The 17,646-nt window shown below is 43.5% G+C and overlaps 1 protein-coding gene across 5 annotated transcripts in view; it reads right to left on the reverse strand.

Annotated features, from left to right (window-relative positions):
* Positions 1 to 17,646, reverse strand: part of CDKAL1 (CDK5 regulatory subunit associated protein 1 like 1) — a 653,278-nt gene that overhangs the window by 417,712 nt on the left and 217,920 nt on the right. For all 5 annotated transcript variants that reach the window (XM_007054896.4, XM_043540055.1, XM_043540053.1 and 2 more), the window contains one exon: positions 7,826 to 7,922. In XM_007054896.4, the coding sequence (XP_007054958.3) occupies positions 7,826 to 7,922 (97 nt within the window). The remainder of the gene's footprint in view (positions 1 to 7,825; positions 7,923 to 17,646) is intronic.

Below are 17,646 nucleotides of genomic sequence, written 5' to 3' on the forward strand. Positions count from 1 at the left end.
GTGCCAATGCTGCCATCATTGTTACAGGACTCAATGGACACTGCATGGTGGGAACCGCAGTCAACATTATAGAGTCCAACTGATCTGAGCAGAATACCGGGGAGCAGTTAGATGAGCCAGCTCCATCATGCATACCAGAGGCCTCAAAGTGCCAGTCAGCACTCCTCTGAGGTGACGAACAGGAGTCCCTCTGAGTCCTGGAATGGACTCAATTGGTCTTATGGGACCTTTTCCTCAGAGGACCCGAAGGAGGAGAACAATCCGTCTTTCTTCCAAGGGAAAGCCCTGAATCTTGAGCCAGGTGCCACATTTCATGTTGGCTCTGAAGAAAAGATGGATAATCTGAGGTCCCCAGTGCCAAAGTGGACCTCATGGCCTGCGATAAGAGATGCTGTTTCAGCCGCTAATTTATCATCAACTGTGTCCTCTTCTTAAACAACGTGCATATAGAGCACCTTTAATGTGCCCAACAAACATCACGTGTGCGGGGTCACTATTGGGGCTAGCTATACAACAAGACAGAAAGTTTAAACACTGGTGAGGGCATCATCTAGGGCAACTATCTATCCGAACTACTGTAACTAAACCTAAGGGTACTACTAAGTATGCTAACAACGAACCATTCAGAATAAATTTACAGAGAAACTGAGAAAAAACTGTGTGAAGAAAATCACTACACAGAATGCTCCAATTCTAGCTGCAGACAGTAAGAAGGAACTGAGGTGGTTTGGAGCAGCACTGCCCTTGAACATCCAGAGGTAGGGCAAAAGCCACAAGGCACAAGAGCCATCCCTATAGGTGCTGCTAGGCAAGGTTATCTTTTTAAAGATAGATATTAGTTTGCCCTTTTCCAGTCCACTGGGACCTCATCCATCCTCCATAAATTCTAAAAGATAACTGCTAGCAGTTCCGACATTGCTTCAGCTAGTTCCTTAAGTGCCCTAGGATGAACTCCATCAGGCCCTGCTGACTTGAATATATCTAATTTATCTAAATATTCTTTAACCTGTTTTTTCCCTATTTTGGCTTGGATTCCCTCTCCCTGGTTGGTAATATTAATTGTGTTGAGTATCTGGCCACCATTAACCTTTTTAGGGAAGACTGAAGCAAAAGAGGCATTAAACATCTCAGCCTTCTTGATGTCATCCATTATTAGTTCTCTTCCCCTGTTAAGTAAAGGACCTACACTTTCCTTCATCTTTGTCTTGCTCCTAATGTATTTAAAGAACCTCTTTTTTTATTGTCTTTTATATCCCTTGCTAGGTGAACATGGTTGGAAATGTCTATGAAATATTTTGATGTACCATTAAATACGCTAACAATAAATTGCTCTATCATATTGCTGGTTTTGTGTGGCCTTCTAGATATAGGACAAATAGAAATGTTTATTAGAAGTGACACTTTTGAGAGTGTTGATTTCTATTTACATGCCAAATGTTCAGTCTGAACACTTCAGTGTTTGAAATAGAGTCACCTTGCAGCCTGGCTTAACAAACTCAAGCATATCTACCTGAATAAGCAGTAACAGATATTTAAACCAGAGCCGATCAATTGAGCAGCACTTGTTAAGAGAGCTCTCTGCATGAAACCACTCTTCTCCACAGCGTTGAAAAGCAAATCTGTACCTATATGCTGGGCTTACAGATCTCCAACCAGATTTGCCATTTAAAATCATTCCACATAAAATTCAACCCAATTTATACCCTTCCTAAAATATATATTGGGAATTCATGTTTGTAAAGGCTTCTATCTAGGATGGTACAGAGTGTGAGCCTCACAAACATTAATGCATTCTAGCCTTATAAACCCCTGTGAGGTAAGGAAGTATTATCCTTATTTTACAGATGCCAGTGTACAGTAGATCCACTTAATAGCAACCTCTTGGTTCCAGCTAAAAGCTGCTATTATCCAGAAGCTGCCAATAAGCAGAGGTCACTGTTTTCAGGGGGAGACACATAAAAATGAGCATGTAACAATGATACATTACCCAGAACAATAGTTCTGAAACTGTTTATTAACTTTCAGTACTAAAGAAAACCAAACATGACGAACAGTAATGGATACATATTATAGCAGCGGTTCTCAAATGTTAACAACCCAAGGACCCCCATTTTGATTTTAAAATTTTCACGGACCCCCAAGCCTCCCGCTCAGCCCCAGGTCTCACCTCCACTCCACCTCTTCCCCCGAAGTCTCACTCCCACCCACTCCTGCCCCTCCTCTTCCATGCCTCTTTCTTAAGACATTTCAGCTTGCTGTGTGTCACAAGAAATACTGTAAAGTGGAACACAATTTTACAATACTGTGTAAAAAAAATGTTTTTTAAAACCCCCAAAGAAAACTTATAAAGCACTTACAGTGTAAGTCTTTGTATGCTGAACAGTACTGTAATTACAGTTAGTGTCACACAAATTAAATCAGCATGAGATTTTTACAAATAAAATAGATAAAAATAAAAAAAATAAAGAACAAAATCTGTTCAATGTTGTCTGCTTTCCTCATTTTGCCACTTCCACTTGTAAATCCCTCTCAGTTCTGTGTGCAGGCACAAAACCATTCTCAAAGCCAACTCTGGAATATCCTGAGAAAAATGTCCACCGCACATAGCCGCTCTGTGAGGAAAAGCTCTTCAGATTTATCATCAGCTGCACTATCCTCTTGTGTCTCATAAGCCTGCTGGTACTTTACAGCCACTACTATCTCCCGAAGCTCATTTTTCATCTCCAAATGACTCTCAAACTAAACAATGGCCTCAAATTCCTCTGCAGTTAAGATTTTCAGGAACAGAAACGTCATTCGGCATATGAATGCCCACCACACCATCAATTTCTGTTGATGAAAACCCTCCCTTCCCGAAGCAGTTTAGAACAGTCTGTGTGAGAACAGCAACCCATGACTCCTTAGCAAGATGAAGTGCATCAATCACAGGTTTGGGATTTTTTTTCACAACATCCATATCTCCTATGGGTGGGTCAGCTTCCACTGAGGCAGTAAAGTGAGCATTAAGAGAGCACAGTAGTGACCGCTGAAGTTTTTAATGACACCCATGCCCATTGGCTGCATAACTGAGGTTGCATTCAGAGGCAAGAATTTTAACACCATGTGTGATAGCTTTACATGACCTGAATGATCTAGGCAATTGTCAATTAAGAGGCACATGGGTTGGTCTTATAGCCACAGCTCTCTATTCTAGTTCTTAAGCTACTCTTCAAACAACAAACTAGTCATTCATGCACTGGCTGAGTTTTTGTAGGTCACAGACAGTTCTGTGTGGTCCTTAGGGAAACAACAAGACCTTGGTCTTTCTGATCACCCTGAGAGGCTGTTTCTCCAGGCCATCCATGTTTGCACAACTTCCAATTAATGGCAATGTGATACGGACCATAGATTTTTCCCCTCCTCCTGCAAACCTTTCTTTCAGCATTCCAAAGCCTCTGTCAGAAAAGCACCAGTCTCATTAGCAATGAAAATGTCACATGGATGGTACTGCTCGAGAATGCTGGGTAGGATGTCTGCCCACCATTCAGTGGCTGCTGAAAAGGTCAGCATCTATCTTTCTTGCCATGCTCTTTGTGCTGAATCATGTTGTACCCGGCTTTCCACTTTCTAAACCAGCCATCTGCAGAGTTAGTGTCCTTTCTAGGCTCTACCAATAGTGACTCACTTTCTTTTTCAGCATTGGCCCGAAGAGTTGAGCACCGTGGCGAAGCGTATGCTGAAACCAGAGCCACAGGGCTTGACCAACATCTACCTCCTTTCCTTCACGTTGGTGCTCACAGCTTCATTCTGTGCTGTTCCTGTGCTCCTATAAAGTATTATGGCTGTTTTTCTGAACGCACAAAACAACTGTGACAAAGTTCCTCCTCTGCCTTGGTGGATCCTGTGCTTTCTGGAGGATTTGCTCGCCTCAGAGGTTCACAGCAGACCTCAGTTTGGCTCTTGTTAGTGGCACAAAGCTGCCGTTCACTCAGCTAACCTCATCACTAGCCAGCATGGAGAAAGGGAGGAGAACAGTCCCCTTAGTCTCTGCTGACCCACTGACTGGGTCATGGGACAGGCCAGGGACCTTCCCCTCTGGTGGGACTCAGAGTCCAGGTCAATTCCTCTTGTATCAAATAGGGAGTTGGGGGGATGGGGGGGAACACGGGCCTGCCCTCTACTCAGGGTTCCAGCCCAGGGCCCTGTGGATCGCAGCTCTCTACAGTGTCTCCTGTAACAGCTGCATGACAGCTACAACTCCCTGGACTACTTCCCCATGGCCTCCTCCCAACACCTTCTTTATCCTCATCCCAGGACCTTCCTCCTGATGACGCTTGTACTACTCAGTCCTCCAGCAGTACGCCTTTCCACTCTCAGCTCCTTGTGCGCCTCTCGCTCCCAACTCCTCACACACACCTCACTAACTGAAGTGAGGTCCTTTTTAAAACCAGGTGCGCTGATTAGCCTGCCTGTCCTAATTGATTCTAGTAGCTTCCTAATTGGCTCCAGGTGTCCTAATTAGCCTGCCTTAATTGGTTCCAGCAACTTCCTGATTGTTCTGGAACAGCCTATTATCTTACTCAGAGAAAAGGGACCTGCTTAATCTGGGGCTAATATATCTACCTTCTATCACTCTCCTGTAGCCATCTGACCTGACCCTGTCACACAACACACTTTGAGAAAACCAACCTATTGGCTACGCTCACTTGCTTAGCAGTGGACTCATGTAGGGCCTCCAGCACCTGAACTTTATCAGCAAAAGACAGGTCCCTGCGTTTGGAAGCCATGGCACACAGTGGAAGCATTCAATTATGCATGCTCAGAGGCAGGAAATAGATTACAGGCAGGACCTCCCCTCTAAATAAAGTTGTTCTTAAGCAGCACATCTGTTGCTAATAATCCAAATCCCATTAACACTGATATTAATGGGATGGGATTTGTTTCTGATTACTATGTTGCCAATAACCACAAACTGCTATTATCAGAATTGCTATTAATCTCGTGTGTATGTGTGTACAATATATCATCCAAAAGAAATGAATTTAAAGTCTACTACTGTATATTCAAGGCACTGATTAAAAGAAGCTCTCAATTGCCGTAGTCTTACTGGTAGTTACACAAATACTGCAACTTCCTCATTCAACCTTCGTCATACCCAGACCAACATTTTCCAAGGGAACTCTACTCTGACACACTGTCTCTCTACAAATTTATCCCAAGAGACTTATATTTGTTAGCAAGAAACCACATTCTCAGACAACATTGCTTAAAATATAGTACAGCTTACGTAACTGATGACAAATCAAATTTCTATTACTCAACACATGGATGAGACCAGCAAAAACACCTGGTGGTAAAGCAAAGGTTTCACAACTGCTGCCTTATAACATTTACATTTTCAGAGTTGAATCAGCATGAAGTTGCCAACAAAACATTTCCAATTTCTCAGTCTCATTACAATTGCCTTTTTAAAAGAATATTTTACTATGCTAGGATGCTGAGTCTCACTTTTTTTAAAACCTTATGTCAAAATATATTGTTACTTAGTCTGCATAAATATTACACCACTTTTAATCCTCTATTTGAGGAACCTAACACTAAATAATATTGTATACTAGCTGGAGGGAAAACCCACACTTTTCTGTGTGACCCAATGGGGGGTGGGGGGGGGGAGGAGAGGGGGAACAAAAGCATAATACAGCAGAGATAAAGGGAGAATCTAACCCAGGGTTTCCCTTTTGAAGATTTATGTCTACAGAACACGAGCTTTGTGTACTTATCATGTCCTATGTTTATGGTACTATAACTTTCATGCACACTGCTGTTATCTTTACAATTACAATCTTTATTCTGAACATCATTTCAATGTTTCCAAGGCCAATTCCAATGATTTGAGGGAGTGTGTTAATCTCTTTAGTAAACTTTTAATAGACATTTGTCTGTTTTAAATCCAAAATGGAAAACATTTTAATTAGTAACTAGTAATTCTGGGAGCCCAACCTAAGTTGAAGTGAAGAGGTCTGATTTTCAGAAAAGCACTTATCACCCTCTGGAAATCAGTTCCTCAGGCTGACTGCTCAAAAATGAACACAGCATATCACAAGTCCCAATCTAGGTCAGAGGATATAGGCACATTCTTTTTTTTTTTTTTTTTTAAATCAAGTATATGCTTTCCTTACTATTCTATGTATTTTTATGTACAGATTTTTGTACATTTACTACAGGCTAGATTGGCAAAGATCACACAACTATGCACTCCAGGGGCAGAGTAGGGACTCAGTCAGAATTCAGTCCTTGCTGCTCCCTGGCTGCATGGAGGAAGCAAGCTGTACCAAACTGGCTGCTACGCTGAGGGTGACAGAGTCAAAGGTTGTTTCACTCCCATCCATTTGCACAGATATGAGAACAGTGGCCCTGGAGAAGTTCTCCCCACCAAATTGTGACCCACAATGCAGCCTGCCTATAAAAGAGAGTAAGGGGGCACTTTACATCCCCTTGACCTACTGTGTAGGATTGTATGTAGATTCAGTTGAGCCCTATATATATATATCTCAGTTGGGGGGGGGGGGGGGAATAAACTAGATGACCTCTTGAGGTCCCTTTCAACTCTAAATTTCTATGAGTGGGTGGTTGGTTAACATGTTTTGAGTATACATAGTAATATGAGGGAAGCTGTAAAACAGTTGTCTCAAATAGTGCAATAAGCACAGAAACTATCTTAATGGAAAATTATAATTAAAAAGCCTACTAAAGTTGGCTACTACCTACTTCCTACTTGGCTTTGTAAGAACTCTTTCTACTCACCCAACATGACTTTAAAAAAAACAAGGAAGTTAAAAGATTAGTTTTGGTTTATCCTCATGATAGCTAAGTGAGGATAAGTATATTTTAATTAATACATTTAATATATTTCAATGCCAGAAGGAATCTGTAGTACTATTTGCTCTGACCTGTATAATGCAAGTCACAGAACTTCACCCTGCAATTACTGCATCGGGCCAAACAAAAGCATTTTAGAAAGACATCTAGTCTTTATTTAAAGACTTAATTGATTAAGAATCCTTCGGATTTTGTATGATCCTGAGATTATCGATTTTCATGACCACTTTTCAGTGCTGATGCAATTATACAGTCTTTTTCATCCCAAAGGATACAAAAGCACTTTAAAAACTACAATACACAGGATCCTCACTGTCTACAACCAGGGTGAAGCATGCCAACTGTTTAACAGCTCACAGATGCTGATGCATTAACCCTTTCTGTTATTCTGAGTAGAGAGTAAAACTGTCATGTTCCCTAGTCACTCTGCCCAAGAAGTAAAAAAAACTCAAACATGTGATGAAAAACAGGTGCTAGCTATATAATTTATACGCTATTGTCTCTTTTGCATTTCATCTTTTACAAGCTGTATTTCCATCTAACAACAACATAGAAGATTATATTTAAAATAGGGGAGTTAATCCTTGCCTTCACTTCCTGCAGGCTATATAGGACATTGACACTAAATTCTGCAAACAGACTAAACTTCAATTACGTGCAAGAATGTATTTGACACAAAGCATCCACTGAACCATAGTGAAATGTAACTACAAAGCGAGAAAGTTTTAGAGAGGGACTGAACTCTAGGCTTCCTCAATAGAAGAAAGGAGGAAAGTCTAGTTGCTGGCATTGAAAAATTGTGTGAAAAGCCTCTATTTTTTTAACACAAGATATTGCCCAAAGCTGTGGCTCATCTAGCCAACAAGTTAATATAAAACTTCAGACAGCAACACTACATGACCCTTATGGACAAAAAAATGAATATGAAAATCTTAACAGGTCTTTTCTATTTGACAAATGTTCTTACCCCTATAATGCTCAGACCTTTGAGGTAATCTTGACGAGGCTGGGCTTGTGGAACACATCCAGCTAGAACCACTTTCTTGTTGTCTTCTTGGGCTTTCCTAAAATGATTTTTTAAAAAGTGAGAATTAATTTCTGAAAGCTGATCCCTTTGAATTGTAAAGTAACCACCTAGTATCTACGAGTCCTGGAATAGCATTCATCATCAATTAAGGTGAATGATTTATTTGTTCACAGAAAAGTGAACACTGCTGCAAACAGTTCCATAGTTAATGGGATAGGTTTATGTTTGAATACAGGGTAAAGAAAATCCTGACAAATCCGATATTTGAGCTGCCTTTTCCATTTACAACAATGAGAATACAACACACAGGGCAGAATTCCAAGTTTATACCTTCATCTGAGGGACAGGGCAGTGACGTTCACACTGGATAATCCTGAAAGTCCTAATATAAACTTTAGCTAAGCTTTATTTACCACAACTATGGCAGAGGGATATGTAGTTAAAGCACACATTTAAAACCTAATTCGTGACAAGTCATTTAAAACAAAAGGTACAGTCTATGTGAACAAGAACCATTAGCTCACAATTTAACAGCTATTTAATGCAGCCTGAAATGATAAATTACACCAGTCTTTAAAACTATTATTAAAACTGGATTGAACATTTTCAAGCTTGAACTGTTTACCTTTGCCAGATTAAATATTTATGTGAATATTAATTTATATTATTCCTTAGTTCAGGCACTATCTTGCCACCTAGTGGGAACCTGAAATACTAAAGATCAAATAGCTAAATCCTTTCATTCTTTTAAATAATATTTTAATTAATTCTAGATACAGCATTGAATTTTAAGCTATTCCTGAAACTTGAAAATAAAGAAAGTACTGTGCACCTGCTATACCCAACTGTACTGAAAACAACAAAGTGGGATTCAAGCCCTGGTTTATAATTAGTAAACTTAATTTGATGATTTGCTAATGGTAAAATAATAATTCAAATACCCCAAATGGACAGAGAGAGAAGGAAATTCAACTTTTTATCGGGTTCCACTGGCCTAGACATCCTATGGGTTGTCCGTTCTCAGACTTATGTCCCACAATACACACAGCTGGCTCCATCACACCCTCTATGGAAATGTATGGCAAGCTGGAGCCATCCTGTAGTATGTCAGTATTTTCTTCAACAATGTACAGAGTTGTACAGTGTTTGCTATTACTTTATACCTTGGGGATAAAACTCTAGTGTCATGACATCCTTTTTTGCAATGTGCTCCTTACTAAGATAACGTAGCATTTACAAAAATCACACACTGTTGGAGAAATACAGGCTTATTTGATCTCCGGAGGCTAGCTCCAGTAGGGTATTTCAGAGGAAGTGATGTTACCACAAGAGTGTAAACCGGCACACCCATTCATGAAGCTGAAAATTCCTGACAGGTCTGGACTTCTGAACCTGCTAACGAAGAAAATTTAGGTTGACAGTCAAATGTGCTTATTACCTCCCCCTTTTCCTGCTGGCTAATTGTGAGAATTCACCTCATAATGGAAAAATGATACTTTTGTTTTATTTAGTTTGCAGGTCACTTTTAGGAACAAGCCCATTTGGCTTGTAAATGACATAGGAACTGCCATACCAAATCAGATCACTGGCCATGTAGTCAGATATCTTGCCTCAAAACAGTGCCCAGCACCAATTGTTTCACACAGGGCTAAAGATCCCCTAAATGGCCAATTATGCAGTAACTAAGAGTTTATAATGCTTATTTTTCATCTACCTAATGTAACAGTGGATGCTCTCAGTAGTCATATACAAGTCAATTTAACTTGCAGCAGGCATCACAGGAAAGCTACAGATGTCAATCCTTATGGACTCATTTCAACCTGAGAGGGGAAATAGTTGCTTTAGTTTTAGATTAATCTATATGAAAATACCATACTCTTGTCTCTTATTTAACAAAATCGTATGAATATGAAATGTTGTTCAAATGGTAATTAAATATATTTCTTAAAAGGGTGCTATACCCAGCAGTATGCTTGTGAAATCAGAAAGGTTTGGTCTTTCAGCTGTAAGGAAGTTTTCCATTTGCAAAACTTGAGCAGAAGCCATTTATATCCCCATATCCAAGTTAAAAACATGTCTGTTTCTTGTACTTCCTGCAAAAATGTCACATACCATCATTTGAAACTCTGCAACCCTGAAGGATAAAAATCACTACTCACATGACCTAACTGACTCAACCTAATGCCTCAAGGTAAGGCAATGAGACTTGTCTCCTGTAACCAGAGTATATATCCCTAGGCAACTCTAAATCTGGTGTAATCTACTGCTAGAAATAGCCCCCATCATGACCTACTAAAGAACTGCAGTGGAAAAAGCTTTTTATTAAAGTCTTTTCATTTGGGAAAATAGTAAACAAAAATTTCCCATGACACATTAAATAGCATTTTAATGTTATTTCACAGCTTTTGCATTTTAGCAGTTGTTCTTGGAATGTAAACGGAGGAGGAAAACAGTTAGATAGAACACATTTCATTGTAAGTATATTAGCTTCATATAACTTTTTATTTAGAGATCCCTACGGACTTTTTTATACTCTGAGAATTTTTGCTTCAAAATGTAATTAAGCAGTAATGCCTGCACTAAATTTTCAATCAACCTATTTTCATTAAAAGCCATAACATATTGTCCTATCCATGAAACCCAGCACAAATGTGACTAAGAATGGTATATTAAATATGTGTTTTATATTTTTCCAGGAACTGCTTGCTGAAAATATGCACCAAACCTCTACAAATGTTGTTTAATGTGCTCTGTTTTGACTAACAAAAGCCTACCAAAATTGTTCTTCAGAAACCTGGCTAGCACAGGAACAGTATTAGAAAAGCTTTTATCCTTCAGAAACATGAATGCTAATGAGAATAATACTTCATTGAATCTAAAAGTGGCATGAATAAACATCTTCTTTAGACATTCTTTATATTCTTCAATTAAATGAACCTTAACCTTAAACTTCAACTTTAATTGCATTAGGACATATTTTCTAGAAGTGCACTCTTATCTGAAAATGATTTACAAGACATACATCTGAGTAGACATGTAATTAAGTCCAATTTTCTTTTAAAAGGGTGGAATCCTGGAAAACACTCTTCCAACTAGGGAAAAAGCAGAGTACTTCATACAATACAGTACTTTCAAGTTAAAAAATAAAGTATAAAAATCATCTGCCAAGACCAGAGATTACAATAAAAATATTTATATTTTTATTCTCCTTTTTCTTGTTGAAAACCTGAAAGAATAGCTAGCTTGGGAAACAATAAACAATTCTGTCTTAATCATACTTTGTTTATGTAACTATGAACCTGCCCAAACTGGAGCCATTGTTTTACAGTTCATTATTTTTTGCTAGGCTCCAGTAAATTCTGTCCTGAACAAGACACAAATGAAGACAGGCCTCGACCCGATACTGTTGCAGTACCAGTGTAACAGAAAAAATGGTTACCTACCTTTTGTAACTGTTGTTCTTCAAAATGTGTTGCTCATGTTCATTCCATTCTAAGTATGCGCGTGCCCACATGCACAGTCGTTGGAGACCTTTGCCTTAGCAGTATCCATAGGGCTGGCTGTGGCGCCCCCTTGAGTGCCGCGCTCATGCGTTGGTAGATCAGGTTCCACCAGCCCTACGCCCTCTCAGTTCCTTCTTGCCAGTAACTCCAACAGAGAGGCAGGAGGGCGGGTAATGGAATGGACATGAGCAACACATCTCGAAGAACAAAAGTTACAAAAGGAAGGTAACCGTTTTTTCTTCTTCAAGTGCTTGCTCACGTCGATTCCACTCTAGCTGACTCACAAGCAGTATCGTTGGAGGTGGGCTCAGAGTTCACAGTCTTGCAGCACTGCTCTGCCAAAGGCAGCGTCATCCCGCGCTTGCTGGGTGATTGCATAATGAGATGCGAACATGTGGACGGAGGACCAGGTATCAGGCCTGACAGATCTCTTGGATTGGCACCTGCGCCAGGAAGGCTGTCGATGATGCCTGCGCCCTAGTCGAGTGGGCTGTCACAATTGCCAGCGGGGGCACCTTCACCAGTTCATAACAGTAACGGATGCAGGCCGTAATCCAAGACAGAATTCTCTGGGCAGACACTGGGCAACCCTTCATCCTGTCCACGACAGCAACGAACAACTGCATTGACTTACGGAATGGCCTCATTCTATCTATGCAGAAGGCCAGAGCCCATCTGACGTCCAGGGTATGTAGCCTGCATTCCTCATCCGTTGCATGAGGTTTTGGACAGAAGACCAGTAAGTATATATCTTGACCTGTATGAAACAAGGAGACGACCTTGGGCAGAAAGGCCAGGTGTGAACGCAACTGGACCTTGTCCTTGTAGAAGACTGTATAGGGCAGCTCCAAGGTGAGTGCCCTGATCTCAGACATCCTGAGAGCCGAAGTTACAGCAACCAAGAAAGAAACCTTCCAAGAGAGAAGCGGGAGGGAGCATGAACCCAAGAGTTCGAAGGGAGGACCCAGGGGCCTTGCCAATACAAGATTCAGGTCTCAAGGGGGAACCGTCTCCCGGACGTCCGGGTAGAGGCGCTCCAGACCTTTTAAGAACTGCGCAGTTATAGGATGGGCGAAGAGCGACCTGCCTTGAAACGGAGAGTGGAATGCCAAAATGGCCACCAGGTGAACTCTTACTGAAGAAAGCAACAGGCCCTGGAGCTTGAGGTGCAGCAAATAGTCTAGGATGTCCTGCAGTGGGGCCTCCTCAGCCCGAATTTGCTGATCCGAGGCCCAGCACATTAACCACTTCCACTTCGCCAGGTAGGTTGCTCTGGTGGATGGCTTCCTGCTGCCCAACAAGACCTGTTGGACACCAGCAGAGCACACCCACTCTTCCATACTCAGCCACACAGTAGACAAGCTGTCAGGTGCAGCGCCGCCAGGTTCGGATGCAGCAGATTGCCATGGTTCTGGGTCAGTAGGTCTGGTTGAAGAAGCAGCTGCAGCGGGGCAGCTGCCGAAAGACTGAGTAGCATGCTGAATCAGTGCTGGCAAGGCCACACTGGGACTGTGAAGATGATGTTCGCTTTAAATTGCTTCACCTTTATCAGGACCTTATGGATAAGTAGCACTGGTGCGAAGGCGCACATCAGCACTTCCGATCACGGAAATAGCAAGGCATCTCACGGGGATCCCTTGTCCTTTCCCTGCAGGGAACAGAACACGTGGCACTTTCTGTTCTGCCTGGACACGAACAGTCCACTTGGGGAGTTCCCCACCTGTGGAAAATTAGGCTGACCAACTCTGGATGGAGTGACCATTGATGGCGAGACAAGAAGGCTCTGCTGAGGCAACCCGCCAAGACATTCTTGGTCCCAGGTAGGTGGGAGGCCACCAGATGAATGGCATGCTGCACGCAAAAGTCCATAGTCTGAGAGCCTCCCGACAAAGGGCCAAAGACCCTGTCCCGTCCTGTCTGTTGATGTAATACATCGTGGCAATATTATCAGTCAGGACCTGGGCCACCTTGCCTTTTAGTTGGGGTATAAACACTGCAGGCCAGGCGAACTGCTCTGAGCTCCCTGACATTGATATGGAGAACTAGGTCGTCCAGCAGCCATTTGCCTGGCTGCTGAGCTCGCCCAGGTGGGCTCCCCATCGGAGGCATCAGAGACCAGGGTCAGCAACAGGGACAGGGTCACAAAGGGAACTCCTTGCAGCACCAACTGGGGATTCAGCCACCAATTCAGGGACGAAAGAACATCGTCCGGCACCCTGACCACTCCGTCCAGGGTGTCTCTGTTAGGAACATAGACCAAGGCCAGCCACACTTGTAGGGGCCGCAGGTGGAACCAAGCATGGCTGACCACATAGGTGCACGCAGCCATCTGACCCACCAGACGTCTGCAGGGATGGGCCATAGTGAGCGGGTGGTTTCTTAGATGTGAGATCAGGTCCGACGTGGCCCAAAAACACGCTTCTGAAAGGAAGGCTCTGGCTCGGGTGGAATCTAGAACAACTCCGATGAACTCTATGCCTTGGACTGGCAATAAGGTGGACTTTTCCATGTTTATTAACAGGTCCAGGTCGCGGCAGGTGGAACGCACCCGGTCAAGGCTGCTTTGCACCTGATCCGGAGACCTGCCCTTGATGAGCCAGTGGTCGAGGTCTGGAAATAGGTGAACATAAGAATGGCCATACTGGGTCAGACCAAAGGTCCATCCAGCCCAGTATCCTGTCTACCAACAGTGCCCAGTGTCAGGTGCCCCAGAGGGAGTGAACCTAACAGTGATCTCTCTCCTGCCATCCATCTCCACCCTCCCACAAACAGAGGACACCATTCCTTACTCATCCTGCCTAATAACCATTAATGGACTTAACCTCCATGAATTTATCCAGTTTTCTTTTAAACCCTGTTATAGTCCTTGCCTTCACAACCTCCTCAGGCAAGGAGTTCCACAGGTTGACTCTGCACTGAGTGAAGAACTTCCTTTTATTTGTTTTAAACCTGCTGCCCATTCATTTCATTTGGTGGCCCCTAGTTCTTATATTATGGGAACAAGTAAATAACTTTTCCTTATTCACTTTCTCCACACCACTCATGATTTTATATACCTCTATCATATCCCCCCTTAGTCTCCTCTTTTCTAAGATGAAAAGTCCCAGCCTCTTTAATCTCTCCTCATATTGGACCCATTCCAACCCCCTAATCATTTTAGTTGCCCTTTTCTGAACCTTTTCTAATGGCAGTATATCTTTTTTGAGATGAGGAGACCACATCTGTACGCAGTATTCAAGTTGTGGGCATACCATGGATTTATATAAGGGCAATAAGATATTCTGTCTTATTCTCTATCCCTTTTTTAATGATTCCTAACATCCCGTTTGCTTTTTTGACTGCTGCTGCACACTGCGTGGACGTCTTCAGAGAACTATCCACCATGACTCCAAGATCTTTCTCCTGATTACCTGTAGCTAAATTAGACCCCATCATATTGTATGTATAGGTTAGGGTTATTTTTTCCAATGTGCATTACTTTACATTTATCCACATTAAATTTCATTTGCCATTTTGTTGCCCATTCGCTTAGTTTTGTGAGATCTTTTTTAAGTTCTTCACAGTCTGCTTTGGTCTTAACTATCTTGAGCAGTTTAGTATCATCTGCAAACTTTGCCACTCACTGTTTATCCCTTTCTCCAGATCATTTATGAATAGGTTGAATAGGATTGGTCCTAAGACTGACCCTTGGGGAACACCACTAGTTATCTCCATTCTGAAGATTTACCATTTATTCCTACCCTTTGTTCTCTGTCTTTTAACCAGTTCTCAATCCATGAAAGGATCTTCCCTCTTATCCCATGACAGCTTAATTTACATAAGAGCCTTTGGCGAGGGACCTTGTCAAAGGCTTTCTGGAAATCTAAGTACACTATGTCCACTGGATCCCCCCCGTCCACATGTTTGTTGACCCCCTCAAAGAACTCTAATAGATTAGTAAGACACGATCTCCCTTTACAGAAACCACGTTGACTTTTGTGCAACAATTTATGCTCTTCTGTGTGTCTGACAATTTTATTCTTTACTATTGTTTCAACTAATTTGCCCAGTACTGACTTTAGACTTACTGGTCTGTAATTGCCAGGATCACCTCTAGAGCCCTTCTTAAATATTGGTGTTACATTAGCTATCTTCCAGACATTGGGTACAGTAGCTGATTTAAAGGACAGGTTACAAACCATAGTTAATAGTTCCACAATTTCACATTTGAGTTCTTTCAGAACTCTTGGGTGAATGCCATCTGGTCCCCAGGTGGATACCACAACGCCTGAGGAAAGCTGCCACTGGTTCCATGAACTTGGTGAACACCCTTGGGGCCGAAGAGAGGCCAAAGGGTAGTGCCGTGAACTGGAAGTGGCGCCCTCCCACCATGAAATGGAGGAAACGCCTGTGCCAGGAATATGGAGACATGAAAGTAAGTGTCCTTTAAGTTGAGACTGATGTACCAGTCTCCCGGTTCTAGGAGGCCTGGAAGACCACGTGGAACGTCAACTTCTTGAGAGACTTGTTGAGGCGACAGAAGTCCAGGATGGCTCTTAGGCCCCCTTTGGATTTCGGGATTAGGAAATAACGGAAGTAGAACCCTTTTCCTTGCATGTCCTGAGGAACCGTCTCCACCGACCCCGGGCACAGGAGCTTTTCGACCATCTGAACAAGGAGTTGCTCCTGAGAAGGGTCCCTGAAGAGGGACAGGAAAGAGGGGCAGTGGGAAGGAGAGGCAGCCATAAATTGCAGGGTATAGCCCCGGGATATTATATCCAGGACCCAGTGGTCCCAGATTACCCTCAACAAGCCGAACAGAAGGGGCGGAGACGGTCCACTAAAGGACAGGAAGGATCTGGGGAACTGACTAGGGCGTCGCTCTTGAGTGCACCCTCAAAATGAGCACTTCTGACCCCCTAGGTGTTTGGCAGGACCAGGTTACGCAGGCGAGTGGGAAGAAGGGCAGCATCAGCTGAAACTAGTGTCCCTTCTTCTCACAGATCCCTGACGAGGCTGCCAGGGCCTTGGCGGCAGGGGGAGGCCGGAAGGGCTTCCAAGCAGACTGTGGCATGTGTATGCCCAACGAGCGAAGGGTGGCCCTGGTATCCTTCACCCCCATGCAGTCTGGCATCAGTCTGTTCAGAGAAGAGACCAACCCCGTCAAAAGGGAGGTCCTAAACTGAGGTTTGCATCTCCTGCAACAGGCCCACCATCTGGAGCCATGAGGTGTGCATCATTACCACCGCCGACGCGACTACCCGAGCTGCAGAGTCTGCCGCAACCCAGGCCATTTGTAGGGAATGCCTGGCAGCCACGGTGCCCTCCTCCACCAGGGTGCCAAACTGCTGGGCCAACCCTTGAGAGAGAGACTCCTGGAACTTGTGGAGGGTATCCCACAAGTTAAAATTGTACCTGCCCAGGAGGGCCTGGTGGTTTGCCACCCGGAATTGCAGGCTGGCAGTCAAATAATTTTTTTTTTCCCAAAGAGATCCAGCCTCTTGGCCCCTCTATTCTTGGGGTGGAGGAGGAGTGTATCTGCTTGTCTCTTTCATTGGCCACAGAGACGACCAACGAGCCAGGAAGTGGGTGGGTATACAGATACTGGAACTCTTTGGCCAGAACAACGTATTTTTCTCTGCCCTCTTGGAAGTGGGAGGGATGGAAGAGGTGTTTGCCACAGGGATGTGGCAATCTTTAAGACCCCTTCGGGGACCGGTAGAACGACCCGGGCACGGGTGGTGGCCAAGAAAATGCGAAACAGCATGTTTGTCTGCTCGTCCATTTCCTCCACTTCCAAACCCAAATTTTCTGTCACCCTTCGGAGCACAGCCTGATGCTCCTTGAAGTCATTTGGTGGCTAGCCTTTGAGGGTCCCGTGACTGCCTCATCCGGGGACTATGATGATGACTGGGTTATTGGAGGAGGTTCCGGGGCTTCATCCACCACTGGGAAGGGAGGTTTAGGGGTGGGTGCTGCATCCTCAATCCCGACCTCCAAACAATCTGCATGAACCAAGCCTGGCGCCGCCGGTGCCACTGGTTCTACCGGCTGTTGCTCCAAGGCAGCAGCTGAACACCATTGAGAAGGGGGCATTGCCATGACAGGCATTCCCCAAGCACCCCAGTAAGGCCACTGGGTTGGCCACTGGCCTTGATGCCATTGCTGCGCCGTCGAAATCGACGTGGTCTCGGGGCCCCAGTCAAGTAGGTGGGACCTTGGAGAGGGACTAAACTGGCCTTCCATACCAGAGGATTCCCCTTCCAGCGATCACGGAGG

This window comes from Chelonia mydas, chromosome 2 (assembly GCF_015237465.2).
Source record: "Chelonia mydas isolate rCheMyd1 chromosome 2, rCheMyd1.pri.v2, whole genome shotgun sequence".
In the NCBI taxonomy this organism is placed as follows: domain Eukaryota; kingdom Metazoa; phylum Chordata; order Testudines; family Cheloniidae; genus Chelonia; species Chelonia mydas.